The sequence below is a fragment of the Pseudopipra pipra genome, chromosome 3 (assembly GCF_036250125.1).
Source record: "Pseudopipra pipra isolate bDixPip1 chromosome 3, bDixPip1.hap1, whole genome shotgun sequence".
In the NCBI taxonomy this organism is placed as follows: Eukaryota; Metazoa; Chordata; class Aves; order Passeriformes; family Pipridae; genus Pseudopipra; species Pseudopipra pipra.
In genome coordinates, this window is record NC_087551.1 from 58,771,879 (window position 1) to 58,798,330 (window position 26,452).

General features: G+C 36.2%; 1 protein-coding gene across 2 annotated transcripts in view; it reads left to right on the top strand.

Annotated features, from left to right (window-relative positions):
• HBS1L (HBS1 like translational GTPase) overlaps window positions 1–26,452 on the top strand; it is a 59,793-nt gene that overhangs the window by 25,181 nt on the left and 8,160 nt on the right. The window contains exons 1-9 of one of the 2 annotated variants that reach the window (XM_064649437.1): window positions 1,158–1,179; window positions 9,102–9,210; window positions 17,131–17,387; window positions 17,854–18,019; window positions 19,959–20,076; window positions 22,682–22,828; window positions 23,464–23,538; window positions 24,233–24,350; window positions 24,538–24,606. In XM_064649437.1, the coding sequence (XP_064505507.1) occupies window positions 9,131–9,210; window positions 17,131–17,387; window positions 17,854–18,019; window positions 19,959–20,076; window positions 22,682–22,828; window positions 23,464–23,538; window positions 24,233–24,350; window positions 24,538–24,606 (1,030 nt within the window). In that variant the 5' untranslated portion in view covers window positions 1,158–1,179; window positions 9,102–9,130. Of the gene's footprint in view, window positions 1–1,157; window positions 1,180–9,101; window positions 9,211–17,130; window positions 17,388–17,853; window positions 18,020–19,958; window positions 20,077–22,681; window positions 22,829–23,463; window positions 23,539–24,232; window positions 24,351–24,537; window positions 24,607–26,452 lie in introns of those variants that run through there. The other variant, XM_064649436.1, reaches the window with a different exon arrangement.

Sequence of the window (26,452 nt, forward strand, 5' to 3'; positions counted from 1 at the left end):
GTAAAGGGGATATCTTTTTAGGGTTATCTTCCCCATTGTGCTGACTCTGCTTTTTACGTGACCATTTATGGTAGGAAGTTGCACTTCAGAAATATCAGACCGAGCTTTTTCTAAATCTCAGTGAAAGAAAATTCACAGTCATTTAAGAAAAATTCGTTGAGTTAGGAAACACAACCAACGACTTATGGTTGTGTATGTGGGGGAGAGTAAAGGTGCTGTAACAGAACAACTGCAAAAGTGCAATAAAATTTTACAGGAGGTTTTACCTTCAGTTATGGATTTAGAAGGGGTATTGTTGGCATTGCTAGAGTGCGAAGCAATACACCTCCCACAATAAGGTTTCAGTAGTTACAGGATGAGTTGTGCTGAGTTAAATTGTGTGAAGGACTGGATTTTAGTCCATTTAACTATGAGCAGTAGCGTGAGAAATACCACAGGGACATTGTTTTGAAAAACTTGATGGATGACAAAGTCACTGTTTTGATTGTTGTGAATTCCTATTGGGCCTTTAAGCATTTACGTATTAGAAACATCGAAAGGGGACAGCTGATGTTTGGGTAATCTCTAGAAGAAAACAGTCACCACCCCTCCAGTCTGTCTTTCTGTACAGCAGGTCTCCGATCTTTTACATGGGAGGTGGTGGTTTAGTGAAACTGGAAATCTTGAGAGTTTTACTATAGTGACAGTGCCTTTCTTTCCTCTAGTAGATTAACTGTGAATGTAAACCAGACCAATTATCTATGTTTCTGGAAAGACCCTACCAATGGTCTACATACAGAACTGGTCTATGCATCCCTTTGTTATCGTGTGTTGCTTAAACATAATTTCATAAAAACATACATGCCCTATTAAGCATCCAAATATTGAGAGATGCGAGTTTAAGTTGTGAAAACACTGAAGGCTCACAGTTGCAATAGAGATCAGCACAATCTTTTTATATAAAAATTTATATTATATGTATATCTACACCGTTCTATGAAACACTGGGTTTCTGTGGCAGCACTAGATATTCTAAATTAAATGTACACCATTCAGTGGAACAACTGCAGTAAGGAGTCACAGAGAAAAAGTAGCTTTTGACAGGTGAAATTAATTTTGTGCTACTTGCAGGTTTGACTGTGCGTAATTTGAATAAGTCCTGATGGCCAGAAAATGTCCATAGGAAGGTGTTTGTTTCAGGTAAGAAGACCAAGAGCACACAACAGTAACTGAGTGCTGTATTCTGTATCATTCGTCTTCAGGTGGGGACAAAGTATTGATGGCAAGAGACATGGTGAGGCTCCAGAAATGTTTCAGGCAGGAAGAAAATGTGTTGCCTTGTTATAACACATTCCACCCCATCCACTTCAGCCTGATCTAATGTCAGTATCTGTGTCCTTCTTACCCTCTAACTTATTAAGTCATGTTCAAGTTTTTTTTATTGAATTCCTGTTTGTGTCTTAAACACAATATTTCACCATGTCATTCCAAATTTGTTATTGCAGTTCCATTTTCTCTACTTTGTAATTTTAAACTCCTTATCTAGCCATTCCCAGTTTCCTACCTATTTTCCAATCATTAGCCATTATTATTTTCCATGTTTGCTCTTTTCCAGTTGTAATTTGCATTCGCTTTCAGTTCTGATCTTCTTTTGTTTCCTTTGTTCATGTTTAGCTCTGGATGTAACTTTACACTGAGTATGTGGCCTCTTACTTTCTCCCTCTCTTTACATGCAGTTTTTTCCCAGGTTAGGTTGTTCACTAATATTGTCTTTTTTTTTTTTTTTATTGTCATTGTAGCTCTCATTGCAACCTCTCTGCTTTATTGATTTTCATTCTTGAAAACCTTGTGTGTCCTTGATAGTCTGTGTGTCTTGCTGCTTGCCAATGCTCACCATATGGTTGTTTTTCTTCTCTTGCCCCCCAGTTTTGTTTATTTTTGTGATTTATCCAAGGCAAATTTATGCCAGTTTGTTTATGTGGAAGGAAACTATGGAGACGACAGGAGTGGCAGAATTTTCACTCAGGTGATGCAATCGTGTCCAGCCTGGACAAAATTAGTCACAGTAGCTACATATTGAAGGTCGATGAAGTATTTCTGGGATTTAGATTTTAAAACTTCAGCTGTAAGAGTGTGTGCAAACTTTTCTAAGGCTAAATTGAGTGGGTTTTCAGAATGTGAAAAGATTACTTGAAGGATTTCATTTATGCAAATAACTTTCTTTAGGTGGCATTTTTGAAAATTTGCTGTCTTTTATCTTCCAATTTCCCTGTTCTCCCTGTGTGGCAGGAAAATAAGGCCCCAGGCAGGAACCTCACTTGAACAAATTATTTTTTGGACTAGAGATTTCAACTTGCTGAAAGTTGCAAGCATTGAAAGTAAAGCCAGAGAAGTGAGAAGTGCCAGCTGGGTCTAACAGGCGAGGCTGCCAGGCCCTTCTGACTGGGCCTGCTGCACATCCAGTTGTTGCAGCTGCATGTAGCAAACTGTTTCTGGAACTTCAGTCTTGGGGAAGCAAGTTGTGCTGTTGGTGTTTTGTGGGTCACAGGAAAGTGGCCCATGATGGAGATACTCAGGAGTATCACCACTCAAGATCCTGTCGTGTCCTTCTTCCCTCCTGCTGTATCAAACCTTAGGAACAAAACAAAAAATTCTTTTAGTTAGGTGCAAGTAGACATTTTTGTTTTCAGCATTTTTCAGTGCAAATGCCTACTCCCAATTTCATGGGAAAAAAAAAAAGTCATATTCACCATCTGAAACTTTGCAGAGAAGGTAATAGTTATAACAACAAGACAAAGTTACCTGGAAAGCCCCTGACTGTGGTTTCTATTAGGAAATAACCTTTCTTTTAAAAAGAAAAAGTTCAGTGTTCTTGTTTGGAGAATTGTTTTCAGTAGTATCTTTATAATGACCGTGGCTCATCACTAAGGGGTGACTTAGCAAGTTGCCTTTTCTGTTATTTTGGACTGTTGCATTATTTTCATAAGTGCTGTGGATATTCAGTAGCATCCATTTGTATATCGCGGTTCATAGTAGTATAATGTCATACATTTCCTTAAAAATGGATATTTTGAACCAGTATACTTTAAATACTGAAGTTTTCATATGGAAGGAATTCTGTGTTGAAGTTCTCACACGTGCAGCAGGCTTTGTCTCTGCTGTTACATCCAAAGAAATTTAATTGATGGGCTACAGGGATGATGCACGGCAAGTTATGTGCAGGCAGAATGTTTTAAAGGTTAGCAAACTGTAAACTTAGGAAATCTGGGATGTTCTAAGTTCCCTAGTTTTATGTACTGGTAGTGTGTAGTTGAGAGTCCTGGACTTCTAATATTCTTGGCACTGTGATGTGATGATAATATTAATACCCAGTACCACTGACGATCCAGTGTGCTGCATCCCAGTGCAAACCTAACTAAACTGCAAGTTGCCACTATATTTTGTATATTTTGTGGAATTCAGGAGTGTCAAAAAATTTAGTTGAATTATAAAACCAAAATATATTCTTTTCAGTAGCATATCTCTCTAACGGGACAAATTTCAATATTTTCTCATGTTATTTTTTCCAGTGTGCTGTGTAATTTAAAGAGAAAAAAATAAATTTTACTGTTTTTAAGGCAAATTAAAAGTTTTAATGAAAGACTAGAAACTGATGAGTTTTATGACATAAATAGAAGAATGTAAACAATTTGAAATTTTTCAGGTGGCTTGTTACATGGTGGATGTGTTAGATGTTAATATAAACCCAGATGTATGTGGGCAAACAGGTGATACCTACTTCTGAGCTTGAAATTTTGTGTTGTCAGGCAGGCACCTACATCTGGTTGACTCACTCATGTGAGTCCATATTTGAAATATTTTTACAATTGTAAAATTAGTTTAAAATAATAGTGCAGCATATAGGAAGGGGAGTATGATCTTGAGAGGAGCCTCAGCTATTAACTCTGCTTTTCAGACAGAAACTATGTCTTCTGTTGTTCCACTCAATAGTTGGACTGCCAGTACTGCATGCAAAAAATATTTTTTTTTTAAACAGTGAGTCATTAAACAGACTTGGAACAAGCTCATGACACAGTGCACAAAACCAGTACAAAACAAGTGCACTGTCTGTTTTCTTTTATACAGTTGGTGGCTGTTGCTGTATAATCAGTAGACAGAGGTGTTAAGTGGCTTGCTTGTGGTTATATAGAAAGTCTGTAGCAGAGGAAGGGATGCAAACCATATCTTCTAGATTAGAAAGCATGGTATTACATGTATATTTTTTTTCATGGCAGTGCTGGTTTAGGCAGCATTAGGAGAACCTGCTTAAGTAAGTGTAGTTCTGTTTATTAAGAGTCAATAGAATCTAGGATCCTCAGCCCCATTCAAAATATGGCTTTAGGTGTGCATGCCACTTTTGAAAACAGAAGAACAATATAAACCAAGTAAAAATGTCAAAAGCATGTAAATGACTTAAAGCTTTAAAGAGAAACTAACTGACATCTGGTCACAGCTAATAAGATCATAATTCCCTTGAAGGTTTGATCCTTTGCCATTGCTGATACACCCCTAGTAGTTGTTTTATGAGTAGGCATGAATTTATTTAAATGGGATTGCCATCTGAAAAAGCACGGACTGGAGACATGCCTGACTTGTTGACATTCGTCCTTGCTTTTCAAGCTCAATTCAGGCACATGAAAAATTCTGGTTCATCTTAGCAGAAACAGGCTTCTCTGTGCAGTGGTGTAGTTGAATTTCAAGTTTCAGTGCCAATTTACAGTTTGATGAGGGGAAGACAAGTTGGGAGCAGAAGCCTCTGTGTATGGGAATTGAAAACTATGGCATTTTCGTTCTGTTGTGGAAAGGTATGGTCATCTGAACAAAGCTAGTGTGGATTTAAATACCCAGTGTTTGCATGCATTTCTCCAAGTATGCTAATATCCCTGTTTCAACTGGTATCAACATGTCTTTCTTGAGATAGTGGCTGTTTAACAGACTTCTATTTTTATTCATCTTTAAACTACCTGGGAACAGACTAGACCATCAGTCAACACTTTCATGTACTGAAACCTTCCATACCTCCAATAGAATTAGAGAAAAGATCAGTTTCTATCTTCAGATTACTTCCAATGTTAAGTATATATATGAACAAAACTGAAAAAAGAATGTATCAAGCCAGTTATGTTTGATAAAGTAACCATAGCAATCTTTTGATTTGTTTGTATAGATCTTTTACAGGTACTCCTTACAACCGACTTTACCAAAGAAATCCAAAGGGAGTTGCTTACAGTAAAGGAAGGTGGCTGAGTATATCTAGATACTTTGCTCTTCTAGCTTGAACATCCAGGGAGACTCTTAATTTTTAAAGACTGTCCCTATGTTTTACTTCCTTCCTCCATATCTGTGTATCTGTATCCTTTTATCAGCCTGCAGATACTTTATTGTGCCATCAGATTTTGGGGTTGTACTTTTAATAATTTTGAAGTTACAGCAAGTGTCATTAGTAATGCTTTTTGACTAAGTCAAAAGGCTGTTAAGTCAGAAGACCAACTGGCAGTCATAGGAGAGGTAAAAACAAAGAATAATAGAAGAGAGCTTTGTCAGGGTGCTGTACTCCAGCTGTATTGGAATAATGGCATTGCAGGTCTGTCTGTTCCCTTTGATGTTAGGCTTATCCTAATTTAATACTGCGACAAGGTTCATCAGTGCATATTTTGTTTTGTAATAGTGTTTGACTTGTGGCTGCAGTACAATTTAGTCTAGGTACTCTGATGTCAGTGCAGTCTGTCTGTCTGAAAGCTGCTTTGCTTAAGATAGACTAGAAGTTTGGGGTTTTAAACATTCTGAATTGTGAGAACTATCATGCTGACAAGCCTTTAAGTTTTTACATTTCTATAATTTATAAATATATCCTATGTGTTTTCATGGAAGGAAACTTAAAATTTTCATAATATTAAGTTAGTGAATTGCCAGGATTTTTATGACATATCCTCTTCAGTTAAATCTCTTGCTCTGCAATTTGACACCATGCATTTACTTGTAGGGTCCACACATATATTTACTTTTTGCAATACTAGAGTAGTGAAATGTACCAAGGAGGCACTGGGGCTTCTTTTGGAGTTTACAAATATGTATCTGTCTTCGTTTTAATTTTATGTGTACTCTTGATTTAGGTCATATATTGCCGTTGAATTACTTAGGTATGTGTTTGACAATGTCCAAATGGCAGTAGGCATGAAGAACTTTATGAAGCCCTTCTTGGCAAAAATTTAACCCATGTTTTCCTTTCCCTTCAAAGGTTAATTTTCCTCAGAGTTGCTTTTGTCCTAATCAGATTGGGATTACTGCTTCTACACTTTTTCTGGGCTTGTAGTGCACTTCACTTGCCATAGGATACCCTGCTTGTTGATTAAGAAGTGTTTTAAGAATTATATCAGCTTTGTGCATTGACTTCCTTTTAGTTCCAAGGTGCAACTTAAGGATCTGCATGCAATTTTTTAAGTGCCAAATAGCTTTTGCTTTGCCTGCTAAAGCAGATAAGAATTTATCATACAGTTTTCTCCGGTTCCCTATAGATTAGATAGTAAAGTATATTCCTTTCTCAGCCTCCTGTCCTTTGTAATGAAACCCATAATTATTAATCTTTAATGGCGCCTGTAGTGCATAAAATACAGACTCAGTCTTTATCTCAAATGTGCAGCTTGATTTTTCTGTACTTGGTTATAAAAACATTGAAATCAGAAAATTGTATTTGACGCTCCTATCAGTAGTGTTGCTAATAATTCTTGCCTTGTCTTTGCATCTGTTTGAATGTCCATTATAGGATTATCTTATTATGGTTTGGTTTATCTTTATATGATCCCAGTCTGCTTCCTCATTCCACCTGTGCTTTAGTATTTAATTAATTGATTAATTATCATTGTTATCGTTACTTATAAAACTGAATAAAACACCCACCCATACTGTCAGTGTCAATGGACAATTATTTTACTTTGTCTTACTCTTTGTAACTTTAGTTTTGTATCTTCTTTCAACTAAATTATAGTTTTAAGTTTATTTTCTGTGTCAAATACTCCGTTAGTGGAATGTATTTTGTCTCCGTGTACAGTTTAACTTTGGGTCAGTAATAAACCGTCCAACATTAATTGTACAGAGTGAAGCTTAATTTTGAAATTGATTAGAGAAGATGTATTTTGTAAAACTTTTGATTTTTGGATCAACAGATTACAGGTTATTTTGATATAATATAATATGAATTGTTATTTTGGTTTCTTTCAACTGATCTCATTTCAATTTAGTTGTGTTTTTTGTAATTATTAGTTCCTTGCAACCAGATCTCAAACATGGTATTTTTTGAGAAATAACTGTAATTCAGCTTTCAAATGAGAAGTAAAGCTTTCATGTTTACCTGTTAACTTAAAGTGATTTGCTTGAAAATTGTTAGAATTGAAGAGGAAAAAGCCATACCAAGTTGGCAACAAGAGTAATGTAATTTTTACTGTGATTGAAGTGTTTAACTACTTATTAAAAAATTCCTATATGTGATCTATTTAGCAGCTTGAAGATGAAACAAAATCTTTGTGCTTAACTAGTAGTCCCTGTCCAGTGAAAATTTGATATTCTGAATATTAATATTTGTTTGTCAGTTACATAATTTGTGATTCTTATAAGTCATGCTTTGTGCTGTTGCCTTTATTTCTCTTACTTTTGTTCCTTATTTATGGTGTAATTTGTATGGACCTGTTGATAAAACACATAGATTACTTCTTTCAGAGATCTGCAGGTGGCATATAAATATCAGCAGATAAGAGAAATGAGGGAGATGAAGACCAAGTCATCAGATAAATAAAAATGTCTCCTCCATCTGTAGTGTGATTGTTTTGAAAAAGTCGCACAAGATCTTTTTTTGTTTGCTGTTGTAGATGTCTGTGGGATTCTGTTTCCTTACCTGAAATCTTCAGCAGCTTTGACTGCAACTTTTTATGTAACCTGCAAACTTGTATGATTTTGTGGTTTAAAAGTGTAGCTGTCATACATAAGAATGCAGTAAAGAGTTAACCTAAATGAGTAGAACCAAATGACTCTAAACAGTTCATCCTAATATAGTATATCTAAAATATAGTATCAAGAGTAACTTGATATTCACTTGGCTCTTGAGTATCTGAACTGGTCTACTACTGGAAGAGTAGTGTCATTTTTCTAGTTTTCAGATACATCTGTAGTTGAAGCTTGTTTAAAACTTGCTTCTGAATTCAGGTTATTGTTTTGCTTTCTCATGTATGTAACATTCTTCAGACAAGGTGCAGCTGCTGTCGCTCACACTGTAAAGCTGAAAGTCTTTTTCTTGAAGGAAGAAGGGATCCTAACATATTAAAGAGGGAATTGTGGAAAGAAAGGACCTAGTTTACTTCTTTTACATAAACAACTCCTCTGCAGAGTAAATATTTTTTTTTTACAGCTTGATAAGAAACTAATAGCACTGTAGTGCTATTAGTTGTGAAACTGTAGTTTCACAAAATTAAGAATGAACCTTACTGTAATTGTGTTTTCATTTACGTTATGGTTAAAGTTAATACCTTTAAAGTAATTAAGTTACTCAATTCTTGTAGTTATTTCTAAAAAACTTTTAAATTAGCTAGCTTTGGAGTATTGCTTCTTTTCTTCAATGTAATTCAGTACAAGACAAGTCAGTTTCTAGGTTTCAGGGAAGGCCTTGTAGCCCACACATAGCTGAGATAGACATATTTTCTGTTTTACAATAGCCTTGAGGCTTAACAATGTTAAGGCAAAAGAAAAACTATAAATAAGAATTAACCTAATCATCTACTGAGCAGCTGCAAAGTATTTTTTCATCCTCATATTGCATGAAATGCTTCTGGCACCCTGCAGAACTGCTGTGAGTAAAGCTCTTGAATGGTGTGTCATGTGAATGCTTGGAGATAGAGATGAGATTTTCACAATGGATATAAGTGTAGATAATTTTGAATAATTATTTAATATATGTAAGTAAGACACTGAAATGTGAGAGTTGATCATGAAAGACTACTATCTTTGATTTGGAGAGAAGTAATGTGAGTTGTTAAATTAATAAACACCTGTTAGTCGCAACCTTAAGTTCAAACTTACTTTTTGTCTGTTACTAGGGAAAACGAGGGATTCCGAATCAGCCAGAATGGAATCTGAAATTGTGCCAAAAATTACCAAAATGACAGTGTCTGGAAAGAAACAGTCTATGGGATTTGAAGTTCCATGGTAAGCCAAGCCCTCATACATCAAGGTACATCAGTAGCTCTTCTTTCAGACTGATGCACCTGTAGCAAGTTTTCTTCTTTCTTTTTTTTCTATTTTTCACAGCAGTTTTAGTGTCACTCTCCAGAACTAACCATCTCAGCTTCTTGTTTGACTCAGAATTACTTTCAGAAGATGGTACCTCACGTTTTGAGTTTAACAAATCCTTTCACTATGAATAGTGCATAGAGATATCAGGTAGTCAGATTATTTAAACATCCGCTTCATAGAATACTGAACTTTCTTGGGGCTCGTTTATTTTAAATTTAGTTCTCTAAGTGGAATTATGAAATCAATAAATCTTAACTGTAATTGCTTGTTCTTCAAAGGAAGTAGTACATTTAAGAATAGTTAATGGGGAAAACAATCACTTTAGGCTAAACTTTGCCTTCCTCTGCAGCTTTTATTAACTTTAACAGGTGTCCAGGGTACAACTGTTGTGGCGATCAGTCCTACTTATGCTATAGCTAAATTAGAGTGGTTGAACAGTAGTTCTAATTTTGTCCTGAGTTGGAACTGTTGGGGAGGATGTCTCATGAGAGCATGAAAACAGACATCTGGATCTACAACAGTAGCCAGCAGTGAACAGTTAAAGAAATATATAAGGACATGGCATGTTTGTTGGGAATACAGTTCATGAAATATCATCACGTGGAGCATTCTGTGGCTTCCCACAATTTTTATTTATTTTTTGGTTTAGTCTGTTTCTATTAAGAATGGTTAATGTATTTTTCTTACTTTGGTGTCATTATTCGGTTTTTGAACCCAGTCTTACAATAGCCACCTAATCTGTGGCAAGAAATTCTGTAGTTCCTCCTGGGGTCAAAAAATTCTCAACTATAAGTGTCAACATCCCAACCTCATCCCACAGGGTTTGTAGTTCTGATCTGGAAAGCATTTTTGAGAGTAAGAGGGCAGCATGGTCTTTATTTTACATGTGCATGTTTGATAACTGAGTGGAAAGCAAGCAGTTTCATCTACTTAAATACATTTAATGTAAGGTGTGAAAATGATGTCATTATTCCCTTTATGCTGCTAAATGTCATTGGTAAAAGACATCACTTTCATTCAGCTCCTTAGAAGGAATAAGCTCCAAATGAAAAATTTCTGGGACTTTCAAAATCTTTATACTGAGATTTGCAGTATATTAAAGCATATATTTTTTCCCCTTGCTGTCTACTAATCAGTGCTCTGGGTTTGACAACTGGACTTGATAATGAGATTCCTATTAATGTCATGGCACCTTCATTTCTTGTGTTCCTGCTGAACTTCTTAAAAGTTGGAGTTTTTCATGGGGACTTTAGTAAATTAATTTGGATAGAAGTTTATAAAAAGAAAGGAATATTAAGTGAATGAAAAAGATCTTCCAATTAGTGTTAAGTAGTAGTGATTATTTTTTCTTAGCTATAATAATGACTATTTAAAATGTTCGTTTATAAAAAAGAGCAAATATAGACTTTTGTATCTCTGATACTTATTAAGCACCTGTGCATGCTCTACAGGGAAAGGGGAGGTAAGAAGAATGCTTCCTAATCTGTAGACTCAAGTAGTTCACAGATAGGCTAGTGATGACTTGATCTCTGAGGAAAGTTGGTTGTCTCCAACATGGTTCTCAACCATTCTGCTTCTCTTCAGGGACCCTAAAGTAGTTTGTATCATAATTGCTTCCAGTTTAGTAGCATGCTGTTTTTTGTGACAGAGAAGAATTAAGCCTTCAGGACCTGTGGGTAAATCCTTTAGATAAATCCTTAATATTGCTGTTGTGAGGCCCCCACCTGGAGTACTGCATCCAGCTCTGGAGTTTTCAGCACAGGAAAGACATGGAGCTGTTGGAGTGGGCCTAGAAGAGGGCCACCAAGATGAATAGAGGGATGGAGCACCTCTCCTATCAAGACAGGCTGAGAGAGATGGGTTTGTTCAGCCTGTAGAAGAGAAGGTTTCGGGGTGACACTGCAGCCTTCCAGTATCTAAAGGAGGTCTAAACGATGGGGACAGACTTCAGGAGGGCCTGTTGTGATAGGACAAGGGGGAATGTTTTTAAACTAAAGGAGGATCGGTTTAGATTAGATATAAGGAAGTTTTTTACAATGAAGGTGTTAAAGTGCTGGAACAGGTTGCCCAAAGAGGTGGTGGATGTCTCACCCTGGAAACATTCAAAGTCAGACTGGACCAGGCTCTGAGCAACTTGATCTAGTTGAAAATGTCTCTGTTCATTGCAGGGGGCTTGGACTAGATGACCTTTAAAGGCCCCTTCCAAACCAAACTATTTTGTCATTCTATGATTGTGAAGATGTTTTTTAATTCACCTCACTTATTCAGTGGTACTGCTGAAATACTAATCAAACCCAAACCTTTTTGCTGTAGGAACGGGATATACATTAGCCATTTAGCCTTAAGTGGGAGGAATAGGTAAGAAGTGAAATGATTTGTAAAAGAGCATGAGATTTGGAGCATGGCCAATAAATGAATGTGGAAGAAGGCACATTTTAAATAGTAAAGTTACCTGCATGTCTAAAGACCCCTTCTTCAAGGAGCCTGTGATGGCCTCCTTTTTTCTTTGTCCTACAGGCCACTGTGGAGGCTCTGCCAAGGCACTAGAACCTTAACGTTGCATGCATCTGTTTTTAAACTTGAAAAACAAAGCAAAACATGAACCCCCACCTCAATTCAATGAGTTTCAGAGTTGGATTTTTTCTTCTGCAGTTATCTTCTGGATTATTGGCAGCATAAGGACAGCCTGTCAGGGAACAGAATGAATCTCTGCTTATTAACACCTAAGAACGTTTTGATTCCTCTCACACCTTTTTTATGTTACTGTTTCATTGATAAATTTACTGCAGAGTGTTTAAAATAATGCAGATTTTTAAGTACATGGTTTATATCACTGACCAAAAGCACAGGTATAAATTACTCATAGCAGTTTGGATTCTAAAACATCTCTCACTGTGCCCCCTACTTTCATCTTAGATATTTTTATGGTGCTGGTGCAGACACCATTAGAAGGTGATTGTATAGTATGTATAAACTAGGGTTTTTTTGTCACCTTCTATGGAATCTAAAGGTATTTTATGGACCATGCTTTTAAAACCAATGGCCTTGCATTAGAGGGAGTAACCATTATTTATCGATTCAGTCTTGTTATGAAATATATGACCTTACAATAATAAATGAATCTTACTTTAAATTGATGGATTATTAGAAGTCATGAATTTCTTTGAGCATTGATTGCCTTTGTTGCTTGGTATTCTTAGTGAGGACGTCTACAAAAAATGGAGTTAGCTGACAAACTGATGCTCTAGCAAAACTATTTACTGGGCTTTTTCTTCTTGTTAAGTTATGAAGGAAGCCAGGAAAAGTCGTGACCAAAAAAGGGTGACTGTTTTAACTAGCCTGACCAATATTTTGTAATTAATAATTTTGAAAGGGGAAATAAATATAGAGATTTCTGTAATGACTGTAAGTACTCCGAAAGAGTCGGTTGTGTAAAAATAAATCACCAAGCATCCAGACTAAAAGATTGAAAATAATGTTTAAAAGCAAAATTCTGAAGAGTTAATCTTCAGCAAATAAGCTTTCAGGTTCTTCTTTGAAGAATCTCTCATTTGTGTGAATGTCTTCTAGCATGTCTTATAATAACATAGGTTGTATTATTTAATTTTCCTCAGACAACAGTGATGTAACCATAACATTGTACTCAGTTTACTCCTATGGTCCTGTTGGCAAAACAGCATAGGAAGTTTCTGGCCTGGTGGTTTTAATTTTGATGAAAAGTTGGTCTTTGCCAGGCTTTTGTATGTCTGCTGATTTCCAAAAGAGGTGTGGTAATCTCTTTTGACATTTGTGCCTGAATTGCTGGTGGTCAAGCTTTCTTGAGTACATGACCTTAGTGCACATACAAGGTTCATAATCTGTCCTTTCAAAGAAGTTGAGTTGCATAATCAGTGGCTCCACATTATCAGCTAGCAGTGGTGTGGCAGACAGGAACAGATGTTGGCAAACTGGGACTGCTTTTGATAGTTCCATCAAGTTCTCAAACAAAGATGCAAGCAATTGGTTAGGAAGTGGTCTTCCTCCAGTATAAATTTTTCTTGATATGGTAGTTCATTATGTCTCAGACCAAACTGGAACTTTCCAGTGCAATCAACTTGTTTTTAACCCTTAGCTGCCTGTACTAGTGACACACTAGGTTCTGTCTTCTGACAAAAATTTTCAATTCAATAATTTTGAAAAAACTCAGGGGAAAAGGCTTGCTGAAAAGCATTTCCAGTGTAATTAATTTTTTTCCCACTTACTGTCAGAGATAAAGCTCCTTAGCATTTTTCTGAGCTGTTACCAAGTTTTCAGTAAACTGCTCATCTGGTTGCCATGAGGCATAACTAGCTGTCAGGGTCCCACTGTTACATTTCTCTTCATGTACTTCCATGAGACTGGAATTGTACATTTCATCTGCCCACCTGCCTATTTAGCTACCTAGCAATAAACTTGCTCTCCCTTTCCCTGACACCAGTCATCAAAAAGCTGAATTATCTTGTTAGAGGTGCTCTGTAAGTATCTGTCCATTCTGATGTTTACTCTTTGAAATGGCAAGTCTTCGTTTATCATGGCAAAAGTTGTTTGCAGGTTTCCAAAACATGTAAATATCTGAAATCTGTAAAACTAAATGGAGCAGTATACTGACTTCAAATACTGCACCCTTGAAAAAATGCTAGGGCCTAATGATGGCTGGAGTCACGTTGCACTCATTATTTTGTTTGTATCTAGCACTTTTTCTTTGCACCACCCAAAATAAAAGCTATTTGGCAGCCTGCAGCAGTGGTAGTTGCAATAAAAGCTACTTAGAAGTGAGAGAGTACTGTCTGTATCTGGCAATAATGATGATTTTTTCAGGTGCTGTAATTAGTTTGAATTCTACCACTCAAAATCCATCCTCTTTTTGGGAATGCTTAGGGACATAGACTTTATCCTGCAAGATGATCTTAGCATGTGGGATTAGACAGAGTCATTACCTAGCTTAACAAAATAAAATTTAGAAGCTTACAAATAACCTGTGTCTGAAAATACATTCTTTTAATAGGCTGATGTGACAATCTTTGAATATATTTTGGAAAGCTATAGAAAAACATGAGAGATATGTTTTGGGGTCACATTACTTACAGCTTCATCTAAGTAACTGCCTTTTAATTTTTTTTCACTTTCGAAAATTTGGTTTGGGAAGAAATGCAGACATTGAAAAGGAGAGAAAATTATTGCCAACTGTGAAGGCTGCTTTGATGTGATTTCTTATGCAAATACTTTTCTCCAGAACTTCAAATATTGGACTTTCAAGGAAGAAAACTTGATAGCAATGTAAAATACTTTATTTGCATTACACTGTGACCTTTGCATATTGGCACTAGTCCCAGTACTTCAGTGTGAACATGCTAGATGTTATGCTGAGACTGAAGTTTGCCTGAAAAAAGGGAAGAAGATGGAAGAGAGTCTTAACCTTGATGAAACTCGTCTAATGCAAATGAATTGTAAATATATGAGGCTCTCTTAAATGATTCAAACAAAAATGATTTGGTGTACTTTACATCACTCAGATGATTTTAAATACCTTCTTAAAGTATATAGAAAACTTTGTTACCACAATTCTCTGCACAATTACCCTCTATCAACTTGATTAGTTTCAGTCAATTTTTATAAAGTAAAATTTCCATGAAGAGTCATTGGAGAAAATAATTGTTTTTCCATTCCAAAGTAGATTTTCAGCTAGAACACTTAATCTACTATATAAGGACTCTTTAAAAAATAGAGGCTTCTGTTCAGCCTTATAGAAATGCACTTAAATTTTCCAGTAAAAGAAAGCATAAATAATTGTAGTGAGTTTTTTTCCTGTGGAATAATTCCTGTATAATTAGCTTTCTTCATAGCCACATCTAAAGCAATGATGACCAACTAGTTTTTTGGTTTAGAGAATCAAGAATAACGTTTTATGAAGGTTATTCAGCTTGCCAAGATGCAGTGTTACCAACTGGAGCTATACTTGGTGATACAGAACAGCCAGCTTTGTAGTGCAAATTCTAGAATGTCATGCTTGTATGACCTAAGGCAGTAGTTTGATATAAACTTGTCCTTCTCCTCTAAGTAGTTTAGAATATTTTGATAGGGTAAGTTCTTTTGAATAAACCTTATGAATTGTCTATCCATTATGCAGAAGCACAGGTACCATCAGTACCCCTGCAGCCAGCATGGCTGGTGCAAACCAGGCTGTTTGCTTAGCTAATTTGAGAAGCATGCCTCTGTATCCAACCTTGAGACAAGACCCTGACCTTGGGTTTTGGAACTATAGCCAAAAAAATGAAAAAGGTGTCAAAATCAATCAGTCTGCTGTAGTACTGATAACATAGGCGGGTTCTGAAACTGGGGGAAAAAGGAAGACCCATAAAATGTCCCATGTTACTTAGTGCTATAGTGAGAAGCCAAGTTTGCATTCGATCTGAACATTAACAATGTTTAGATTTTTAGATCAAACTCTGGAGCGGCTTTGTTCAGTAGACTAATATGCTTAGTTTGTATTGTTCCATTACATAAATGTAATGGAAAGGGACAAATACAATGCAAATACTCCTACACAGGCAGAAACTGAGAAGAATGTCAAATAAAAGCAGAGATGTCACAATGTGGAATTCTAAAGTACCAAACAAAATTTGGCGTACAGAGGTTGAAAAGATTAAAACTGGGAAGTTAATTGTGGTGTGTAAACAGAAAGCAGAGAGCAAAAATTTCACTGTGGATGTGGAAATACTTGAGTCTGAACATGAACCCGTTCGGAGAAAGCAGCCTGCAGCATGATGGTACTGAACTGGAGGGGATTTCCAGTTTTCCAGGGGAAGAAGCCTCTTCCCCTTGGGTAAAGTTTTAAAAACAGTATTTTATAGATATTTTCATTATACTTTAATAATCAATGGTTTGTATAATAAAGTTTGCTGTGATATAATGTTGGCACACCTGTAATAACTGCTTCTGTTCCTGTCATATTGCTTACAATAATACCTCATCCTGGAGCTGTCAGGCAGTAAGAAAGCTTTTACTCTCTGGAAGATGTTTCTTAGTGTTTGTTTTTAGTGGTCATTTTTGCCATAACAGGTGAAGAATAATATTGTATATTCTCAGAAATCTTATGTAAATTAGGAAAATATGCTAATTTACAAAATGGAGAGAAAAAGAGTGTAAGAAAATAATATATTTAGGATTATTTGCTGTTAAGATTAGTATGGGGATCTGTGGGAGAACAGGGTGTTAGAAAAAGGGAGTTGGAAAATCCAAATCTTAGTCCTGGATTCCCTTTATGCTTTATGCATAAAACAAATTTTCTCAGTATTGATAAGTCTTAACTTACCTGTTATGGTTCTGTATAATCACTGCATCTTAAATTTCAGCTCACATATGCTTAATATCAATTCTTTATGCTATATTGCTGTTCTCACAGTAGAACATCACTATGTTCAGCTGCAGTAATTGTCGTGTACATGGAAGCTGTTTTAGTATCTGTGCTTCAAACTTGACTTGGGCTCTTAGATCAGAGACAATCAGCTCTCTCTTCTACACAATTGTCTTTTCCCTTCCTGTTAAAGGAAGAGGCTATGGGAAGCTTTTGTTTATCTGTTTCATGTCAAGATTACTTCTTATCTTGCTTTTGTAAGCAGTGCTTTTCAGACAAGATGTTCAGAGCTGGTATCTGTGCAGTTTGTATCCAGCTGCTTATCACTTCCACTTTAATGGGCTTATCACATACTCTTTGTCTGGGGTTTACACGATAGTGAAGGGAAAACTCAATTTCTCTCCTATATTTCTATGTCTTCTTTATCATTTGCATTCTTTGTGTTTTCTTTTTTTCCCTAGTGCGATTGCTGAAGAAAACGGCCATACTAACACACCTCAGAAAGGACTGTTACCTGAAGATGCCGATGTAGCTTCTGGGGTACTTGAGGCTGTCTCAAAATCTACTCTTTCATCCCAAGTAGTGCAGGTTTCAGAAGAGCAGAATACGGTGCCTACTCCAGCAAAAAAGTCAAGCAAGGCAAAACCACAAATAGATGTGAAGGCAGAGTTGGAGAAAAGACAAGGAGGAAAGCAACTGCTTAATTTGGTGGTAATAGGTAAATCTGTTAAATTATATTTTTGGCAAACATAAAGTTTAAAAAAATGTGTTGGTTGAATCTGGATGTGATACAGAAGCAAAACTCTTCTCTCTCTAGGGAAGGGAAATCTCATGCTGTTTTCAGTTACATCTTGGGGGTTAGTCTTTGGAGGGAGTACATTCAGATGTCTTTGACTAGGTCAGTGAGGTTGACTTAGGTTCCTTTTGACCATACAGAACGTGATTTGGTTTGGTTTCATTGTTGCATCGTGTTCCTTTTAGTAGGAATTTGGAGATGCTCTATGGCTGCCATGCTAGCTGACTAGTAATAAACTGTCTCTCTGTGTCTCTGTCTTACAGAATTATAAAGTTCTATGGGTTGCACAAGCATTATTAGTGCATGTGTTGTTCATATATTTCTTCTTGTGCTATACCTAAATTGCATAAATAAATAAAATTGATATAATATTTATTTCCCTCCGTAGGACATGTTGATGCAGGTAAAAGTACTTTAATGGGTCATTTGCTGTACCTTTTGGGAAATGTGAACAAAAGAACTATGCACAAATACGAACAGGAATCTAAGAAGGCTGGTAAAGCTTCGTTTGCCTATGCGTGGGTCTTGGATGAAACGGGTGAAGAGAGAGAAAGGTAGAAATATATTTTAATGGAAATTAAAATATAAAACCTTTTTTCCCTGAAAGAACAGCATTTGTTAGAAAATATTAATCTAATAAACTGAGCATTGAAATGTCAGTTCGTGACATGTGACTTACATTACTTTGAAAATAAAATCTACAAATTAAATTAACAATTTTATTTACATTTTTTATAAACTGCCTGTATTAATCTGAAATAAGAAATTTTAGATTACATTTTTTCATATCGAAGAAGTGTGTAATGGGGAAGCAGTGAAGCAATTTAAAAAAAAAATCTATGTGTAAGTTCTTTTAAGGACACTATATGGCAAGCTAGATATGATATTCTGCATTCACAAAGTAATAAGAAAAGGCATTTTCGTATGTGTTTATGTTTTCGCAATCACTTGTCACCCATGGTTTAATAGCATATAAGCTCTTCTGGTTGGAAAGATAACCTTCACAATGTAAACTGATGCTGAAGAACATGGAATAAGGCAGTCCCTATCAAGTGTGTAGCTGTTGTTTTCAAAGGCATATACACTTTTGCAGTGTCCCTGTATACAGTTAAACTTGCCTATGAGAGTCCTTTCACTTGCAAAGCACACATACAGACCTGAGGGGGGTGTGTGCGTGTTGGTGTGGGTGCAGATATGAGGGAGGGGGGGCAATCCCAAAGTGACCAAACACAAATTTTAGAAGTAGTTTTCTGTCAGTAAAGCCTGATGATATTATAGTGGTAGTGTTGTCATGACATTAAAGTCTAAAGTTGTAATAGAGGAAAAGCTAATAGGGGAAAAGTCGTCTTAATCCCTGTAGATGTATATGGCTGTAAGCCAAACAAACTTTGAAGATCAAGTCCTTTCACAGAACTGTAATAGAATAATTAAACACTATATTAAGTCTGTTATTTTATTAATACAAGCTACCTTTGATAGGATGTAATTAATATGAGAAACCAGAAATAGAGGCAAGTGTTTTTTGCCTACAAAGAATAAAACGTTAATACAAAGTAAAGTTGGGAGAATAATTGTCATGAGCCTCAGAAGTGATATCTCTTGGTCTGTGATTTTTTTATTTAATATATTAACAGTTGTGCATTTAGGTACCAGATTTCTCTTCAGAAGAAAAATTGTAGTTATTAAGGGAAAAGTTTTCTGAATTGGTATTTTTGATTCTGTTTTCTCTACTTGAAGTTTTGTATTTTTAAAGAGAAGCTTTCTGGAGTCATGTGTAAATGTTGGGGTTTTGGAGGGCTTATTTTGTTGTTGGAGTGTTTTGGTCATTTGAAGTAGCATACTAAAAGTGTCTGCTATTGTAAGATTTTTTGTCCCTTGAAAGTGCCTATCTGTCTTGATCATCTTTAAAGGGAGATGCAGGTGACTAACCCAGATACAGATGTGTATGATAGGTGGTTGCATTTGATCAGATGAATCCTGTCCTATGTGCCACGCAGAACATATCGTGGTTAGTGAGATGTGGAGCTGAGTCAAAGTGTGTTGTGATCCCTTCTCGGTAATTAATAGTTCTGCATGTGGATCTCTGCAAACGTATGACTGTATTCCTATAGTTCCATACCACCTATTTTTTTTTAAACTTGGCTGTGTTTCTCTTACTCTGATACCTTTTTCTGAAGAGCCAAGTTTTAAAAGTAGAATTAGTAATGATTTAAATATGCAGTACAATTTTCATGTTCTTGCTGTGCTTGTTGGTACACTGTCTATGGGCGCATGGGGTTAGTACTGTGAATTCTGGATGCTTTTCCTCATGACTGGAGTTACTGAAAGGCAGATCTAGAAGTCTGCTCTTCCAAGAAGCAGGTTTTTGCGTGCAGGCTAAATCCATGAAAGCTATGAAGTGTATAATTTCATGTGTTTTAATAGCTTGGTTTATATCTCTGTGAAGCTTTCAAAGCAGTTTTAATGGTGCGTTGCATGTATGCTTTGTTTAAGGGGAGTTACAATGGATGTGGGTATGACCAAATTCGAGACAAAGACTAAAGTAATTACACTGATGGATGCTCCAGGCCACAAAGACTTCATTCCAAATATGATCACAGGAGCTGCGCAGGTAGAAATGGTCTAAAATGCTTTTTCCAATATCAGTATTATTTGTGACTTTTTCTTAAATTGGTTTTCTTCTTTTAAAATCTAAGATGAAATAGAATAATTGATGATGCTAACATGTCTTTGAGGTTTTAATGAGTTTTCTAAACTTAAAAAAGAATGTCTTTTTTAAACACTAAAGGTAGTTCCTTTTTTTTGTATGTTAACATTTGGGGGTAATTTGAATACTAAGTTGCAGTTTGATAAAATCACAGTTGAGCTTTGAAAGCTATTTACATGTGGTATATGTCTACTCAACGAAGTTCTGTGAAAGGGGTCTTGTAGGTAAAGATTTCAAGTAATTTTGAGCTTAAAGAAAAAAGATTTGGAGAGACCAAACAGAACACATTCTTCTGTTTAATAGCGTGTTCTATATGGGATGAGAAAACAAGTTTATACAGGATGCGTCTGTCTTGTCAGGAGGACATTTGCAGAGACTACATGCCACTTGCTTTAGGAACAGTAGGTGAAGTCAAAAGTATTGGCCACTACCCATTGCATTCGATATGGCACTTACCCTTCTCATATAGGTTAGTTATTTAATTTGTGGAAATAATAAATCAGAGGTGGGGGAAAAATAACATGGTTACATGACATAAAATGTATGAGACTTTTTTCCACTTAAAGGCACCCTTTTTAAATAGTAAAATTGATTCTCCAAAGTAGAGCCTTAATCAAATATTCTTTTTTTTCCAAAACTAAACTACTGTGTATAGATTTTTGCTCTGCATGTGTCATAACAGTCTGAAATATGAGTTTTATCATAAGATCTTGTTTGAATACTTGGATGAGTACTGTTAGTATGATTTTACAGATAAAGAACTACAGTGTAGGGAGCCTGGTGTGCCCCAAGTTCTGCTTTAAGCAGAGCCTGGGTAAGAATTCATACCTTATGACCCAGTGGTTAGGCTGCAGAATAGTCAGAAGTTTGCAAATTATGGTGTAGTTGTTAAACAGTCATCTATATGTTGTAGCAATTTTATGAGTTTTAAAATTAAAGTGGATCTTTAGTTTCAGAGCAGTGGAAAATGTCAACTGAGACATGCTAATTTCTTTACAATTGTAATTTAAACTGGTTTGTCTTTTTGGGTAAAAGTAATACAGGCAGAAGTATTAAGAGAAGACTTGCAGATCTACCAGCAATTGTATCAGTTCAGCAGAAGATGGATCTGACCAAATAAAGCTTCTGTCTCTCTGTTCCCTCAGCTATCAGGATGGGGAGGGGCTGGTCTATTCTGAAGCCTATTAAGGAATTACTGAAACTTTGCAACTTTCCGTTGCCTGTTAGAGTAGGCTCAGTGCTGAAGCAATGGCTGGAAATGGCTTTAATGCCTTTTTATTGTGGAGAATGCTGTTAGAAGGTGAATCCCCAGCTGCTGTTATGCAGAATTCAAATCAGCCTTATCAGGGCCAGGATCTGGCCTTTGATACACATTTATGTAAATCCTGAGGTACCTTTTTTATTATTTATAATTTAGAAAATGCAGGATGTCTTTTTTTTTTGAGGGTGAAGTTCACTACAATGCACTTCTGAGGCTGAAAGCTGTAGGGAAATTCATCAGTCATCCTTTTCCCATTCTCATACTTGTGCGGTCTCTGAACGAGCTGTGGGATTACATGCCTAGGACAAGGCGAGGGGAGTTCGGAGTCAGGGCTCTGTTCCTTTTCCTGGCATCCTGAAGCATAAACATGTAAGGAAAGGGAGAAAGTACCACTTTTTCTTCTCTCTTTCCGTTATGTCCATCTCTTCAGTCCTGTGGAATTGTTTTATACCTGCCTCTTGACAGCAGTACCTTTATTATTCGTGTTTGTTGCCATCATTTGGTACATGATGATGGTCTAACAGACAGTTACTTACCAAAGCAGAAAAAGTAGAAGAAATATTAACAGCATTTAAGGCTAACAGCAAGATCTGTGTTTTTTTCCCAGAGTTTACATGCTGACTTTTGTGCAGTGCTATAGACTATTTGCTTTTAATGCTGTGGCAGAGAGTTTGTCTAGGTGATAAGATAGACTACTTTGTCTTTTCCACCTTGTGTTTTTGGCATGCTCCAGTGTGTTGAGTGTACTGTGAAGCATTCACATCCAGCATACAGTCTATAACTATATAACTGGTTGTCCCAGTTATATAGTGAGGTGATTTATCTGTAATTTTTGCAGTTTCTCACTGAAAAGGTGTCCAGACTGAGGCAGGGCGAACAGAGTATTGTGCTTATACCCTTGCTAAAGCTTCTGAGCATAGGCTGCTTTTGTTTAGTTGAGATCTGTGCAGCACATCCGTGGTTGGTGGATTGAAAGGGACAGGTTCCCAAAACCAAGAGTTGGCTTGTGTTTAACCAGGAGGTGCTGGTTTATGACATGAGATGACGTAATGCCATAGTATCTCATCAAAGTGGACGTGATACAAGTAGGACTGAGCAGTTTCAATTACATTTGAAACATGTCAGGATACCTCCTCTGTAAAATATATTTTGCCTGAAATGTTGCTGATATATGTATGTATTCACCCAGATTATTTCCACCTCTTAACTACTTTTGATTGGTTTTTGGTTTTTTTCCTTTTAATCTAGGCTGATGTGGCAATTTTGGTTGTGGATGCTAGCAGAGGAGAGTTTGAAGCAGGGTTTGAGACAGGTGGACAAACTCGAGAACATGGATTATTAGTGCGCTCTCTTGGAGTGACACAGCTAGCTGTTGCAGTCAATAAAATGGACCAGGTACATGCTTAATTTCCTCATCTAAGTGAAGACCTTCTGTCTAGATTTGTGGATACTAAGTTTAAGGATCAATATTGTGAAACTAATACTAAAGTATTGTTTCTTTGCTTTCCAGCTCTGTCTCGTGTTTAGACCTCACAGTACTATTCTTTTTATTTATGGGTGTATTTTCAAAATACACCCAACACAGAATGATAGTTTTGGTGCTAAAATGAGCAGGGGTTCTTTTGCACTTGTGGAAATCTCAAGTAAGCAGTTAACCCAGTGGTATCTGCGAGAGCATGTTGGTGGTTATTCAGGTCAAGACCCCAATAGTTTTACTTAAACCTGTAAGGTGTACTACTATTTATATTTTAGGTTACTACTGTGTTGAATATATCTTGCTGAATCTGAATTTTGTGTAACTTAAAAAAAAAAAGTTGCTGTTCAAACTAAAGTTAAGGTGATGCATTGTTTGCTATCAGTAATTGTTAATGTGTATGCTCTTATATATTCAAGTATGAATGCACCTGGAAATCTCATATTTATAAATGCACACCTGTTTCTACTACAGAATTGATGACATGCAGCTGTATGTTCAAGTCATGGTTAAAAATCTATTTTATTATTGTATCATAATCTGTTCTTTATTTTAGGTCAATTGGCAACAGGAAAGATTTCAGGAGATTACGAGTAAGCTTGGCCAATTTCTTAAGCAAGCTGGCTTTAAGGTAATGTAAATTTGCGAGGCCTTTATTGCTTTGTTCAAGCATTTGGGTGAGATGAGCTTTTCCTCCAGTCAGGTTATTTTGTGTCACTTACCTGCTACTACTGTCTGCACATAGTATAGCAGATTCCTTTTCTTGCTGATAGAGCGTACATTGAGCCCTGGATAAGGTTAGTCAGTTATTTAATACTCTGTGTCATCATCTTTGTTTGTTGAATCTTTTGGGCACTCACCTCATTTGTATTTTCTTGGGATTGTTGTCTATGAAGCAGAAGAGAGCAAGAATTGTCTGTGTTAACTTTCAGGATTATATGAATGACAGTAGAGAGTTTTATACTAGAGCGATTGTCAGTGTGGACTGTGGCCTTCCTGCAATACCTATGGAGAATGCAGCAATTCAAACCAAAGTTTTGCCTGTCAGATAGGAAATTGGAGTTTGTTACCTGAACTCAGTTTCTAGTTGTTAGTGTTGCTATCATTATGTTTAAATATCTCCAACTCTTTGGAGCATTGTGATCAGGCACGAGGGAAACAGAAATGAAATCCACTGAGCAACCTGCCTTCTCCAGGGGAAATATGGATGTGGCAACTGTTCTTTTAAAGTTTAGATTTGTAATATTGAAAAAATGCACCACTTGCTTCTCCTACAAGATGCTGTTATTAATGTATTCTTAACATCGGTTTGTTTTCTTGATTAGGAATCAGATGTGGCTTATATCCCAACAAGTGGCCTTGGTGGTGAAAATCTAGTCACGAGGAGTCAGTCAAGTGACCTCACACAGTGGTATAAAGGAAAGTGTTTGTTAGAGCAAATTGGTGAGTGCAATTTTCCTCATTTAAAAACTAAAATATCTTAATTCTGTGTATGTCAAAGCTTTTATTTTGGGGAAAATGTGGGACAAAACCATTGGAATGCACCACAGTTGATTTATCTCTAACTGAAAAGTTGTTGAGATACTTGTTGAATACAGAAATTCTAAAAATCTTATCAATTTATTTGCAGATTCTTTCAGGCCACCACAGAGATCAGTGGATAAACCATTTAGGTTATGTGTTGCTGATGTTTTTAAAGGTTGGTTGTTTCTATGATATTTTCACAATAATTTCACCAATGTTTAACACAAGTGTTGCAAAATGCTGTCAAAATAAGGCTTAAACTAGGAACTTTATGTGTGTCAGTAGTATTGGACCTGAATAGTAAGCTTTCTATTCCTTATCAAATTTTAAATAGCACTGCCGAAGGTGAAACACACTGTAAAAGAAATTGAGGAAGATAATCTGCATGACCAGTTAATTGTCTGTATAATGAGTTTATGGTTCTGTGAGATGGAATGTGGGACCTTCTTTTTCCCAAATTGATTCTGCTGACCTAAATCAGTGTTCTCAAACTTTTTATGAGTGTGGCTTTGGGCTCTTTTACCTTCCAGTCCTAGATTTTAAACAAGTTTGTCTTGTACCTTTTATCTTCATTGTCATAGCTGCGAACAATGGTACATTCCTTAATTTTGGTATAAAAATTGGGGTAGGTGAGGTAGAAGAAAATGACGGTAGTGGTGAGATTGTTTTAAGCAGCCAAGGTTTAATGAAAGGCAGTTAGCTGTTCCCTAGCATTAAGAGACAGGGACAGCAAGTAACTATCATCAGTCCTTATTTTGATATTCTGTAAAAAACAGACTGCCTTGAGCCCTTAAGGTTTTCATGGTAAATTTGATTTTTTTTTTTTTTCATTTAGTCATTTACATTTAAAGGTAATTTACAAGAAGTAAGATTTGTAGACACATCCCATATAAAACATTCTGTAGGTCCCTTGAGGAATGTTGCAAACTAAATGACAGCATGATTTGAAATGTTATAAATATTTGTAATCAAATATCATTACTGAAGTTCATATATTAAGAAATTTTGGTTTATATATAGGGTGTTTATAGGGGAAGTACAAAAAAATCAGATGAAAATTCTGATTGTAATTGGAAATACTAGGTTTGTGCAATTTTCATGTGTACCTTTGCGAAAACACTAGGTATTATACATACCCTTGGTTAGCTGATTGAAGGTACTGAAGCCATAATGTTAAATATTGAAAACTTGCATGGGAATTTACCCTAGTGTGTTACCACTAGTTTTTGTCATCTGTGTCATCACTGTATTTATTTTTTCTTTTTTAATTTTGTGACTTATGGGAAAGCGTGTTAGGATTATTGACTGAGATCTTTCAATTATTATCATAGTTTTTCTGTTGCAATAATAGTTTTTATGTTGAGCGTAAGTTTCACAAAATGGGCTATATTGACGAGATATGCCTTGCTTAAGTATGCAAAAAAATAATGGCTTTGAAAGGGACTAAATTTACATATACGAGGTTTATTACTAAATGCAGCATTTTAGGTGGTTTTAAGGCTATTTTTTCTTACCTTATGATCTCAAAACTTAATTAACTTGGATGGCACCAGAGGAAGTAGCTGCAGATACAAGTACATGAAGCAATAGTTGTTCTCAGCTTTATTCCAGTACCTGTGCATGCTCAGGAGGAGCTGTCCATAGAAGTGTGTAAAAAGTGCGAGTGCTGAGTGTACTTTTAGGTAGTTTGGAAAACCCCTCTCTTTATATTAGAAGGAACTTGATACTTTGCAGGAAGCAATCAGCATGGGAGGGGGTGAAGCTTCAAAGACTACATTGGTTTGCCATGCTAGAGCTGGTGATGATGGGAACAAAAGATAAATCATTCTTGATTGTGCTTGGGAGTGGTTGAGAGCCTGAAACTGGTTCATATTTCTCGTTGCCTGCAAGTGCTTGCAAAAGCAGCTTCAGGTTCTTTTGTGTACCATATTGAGGTGGTATTTGTACCATGACTTGGGTATTCCTTTTCTAGCAAGTATCTGCTTCTCCAGTTTTCTGTTTGCTTGGAATCTGATGTCATC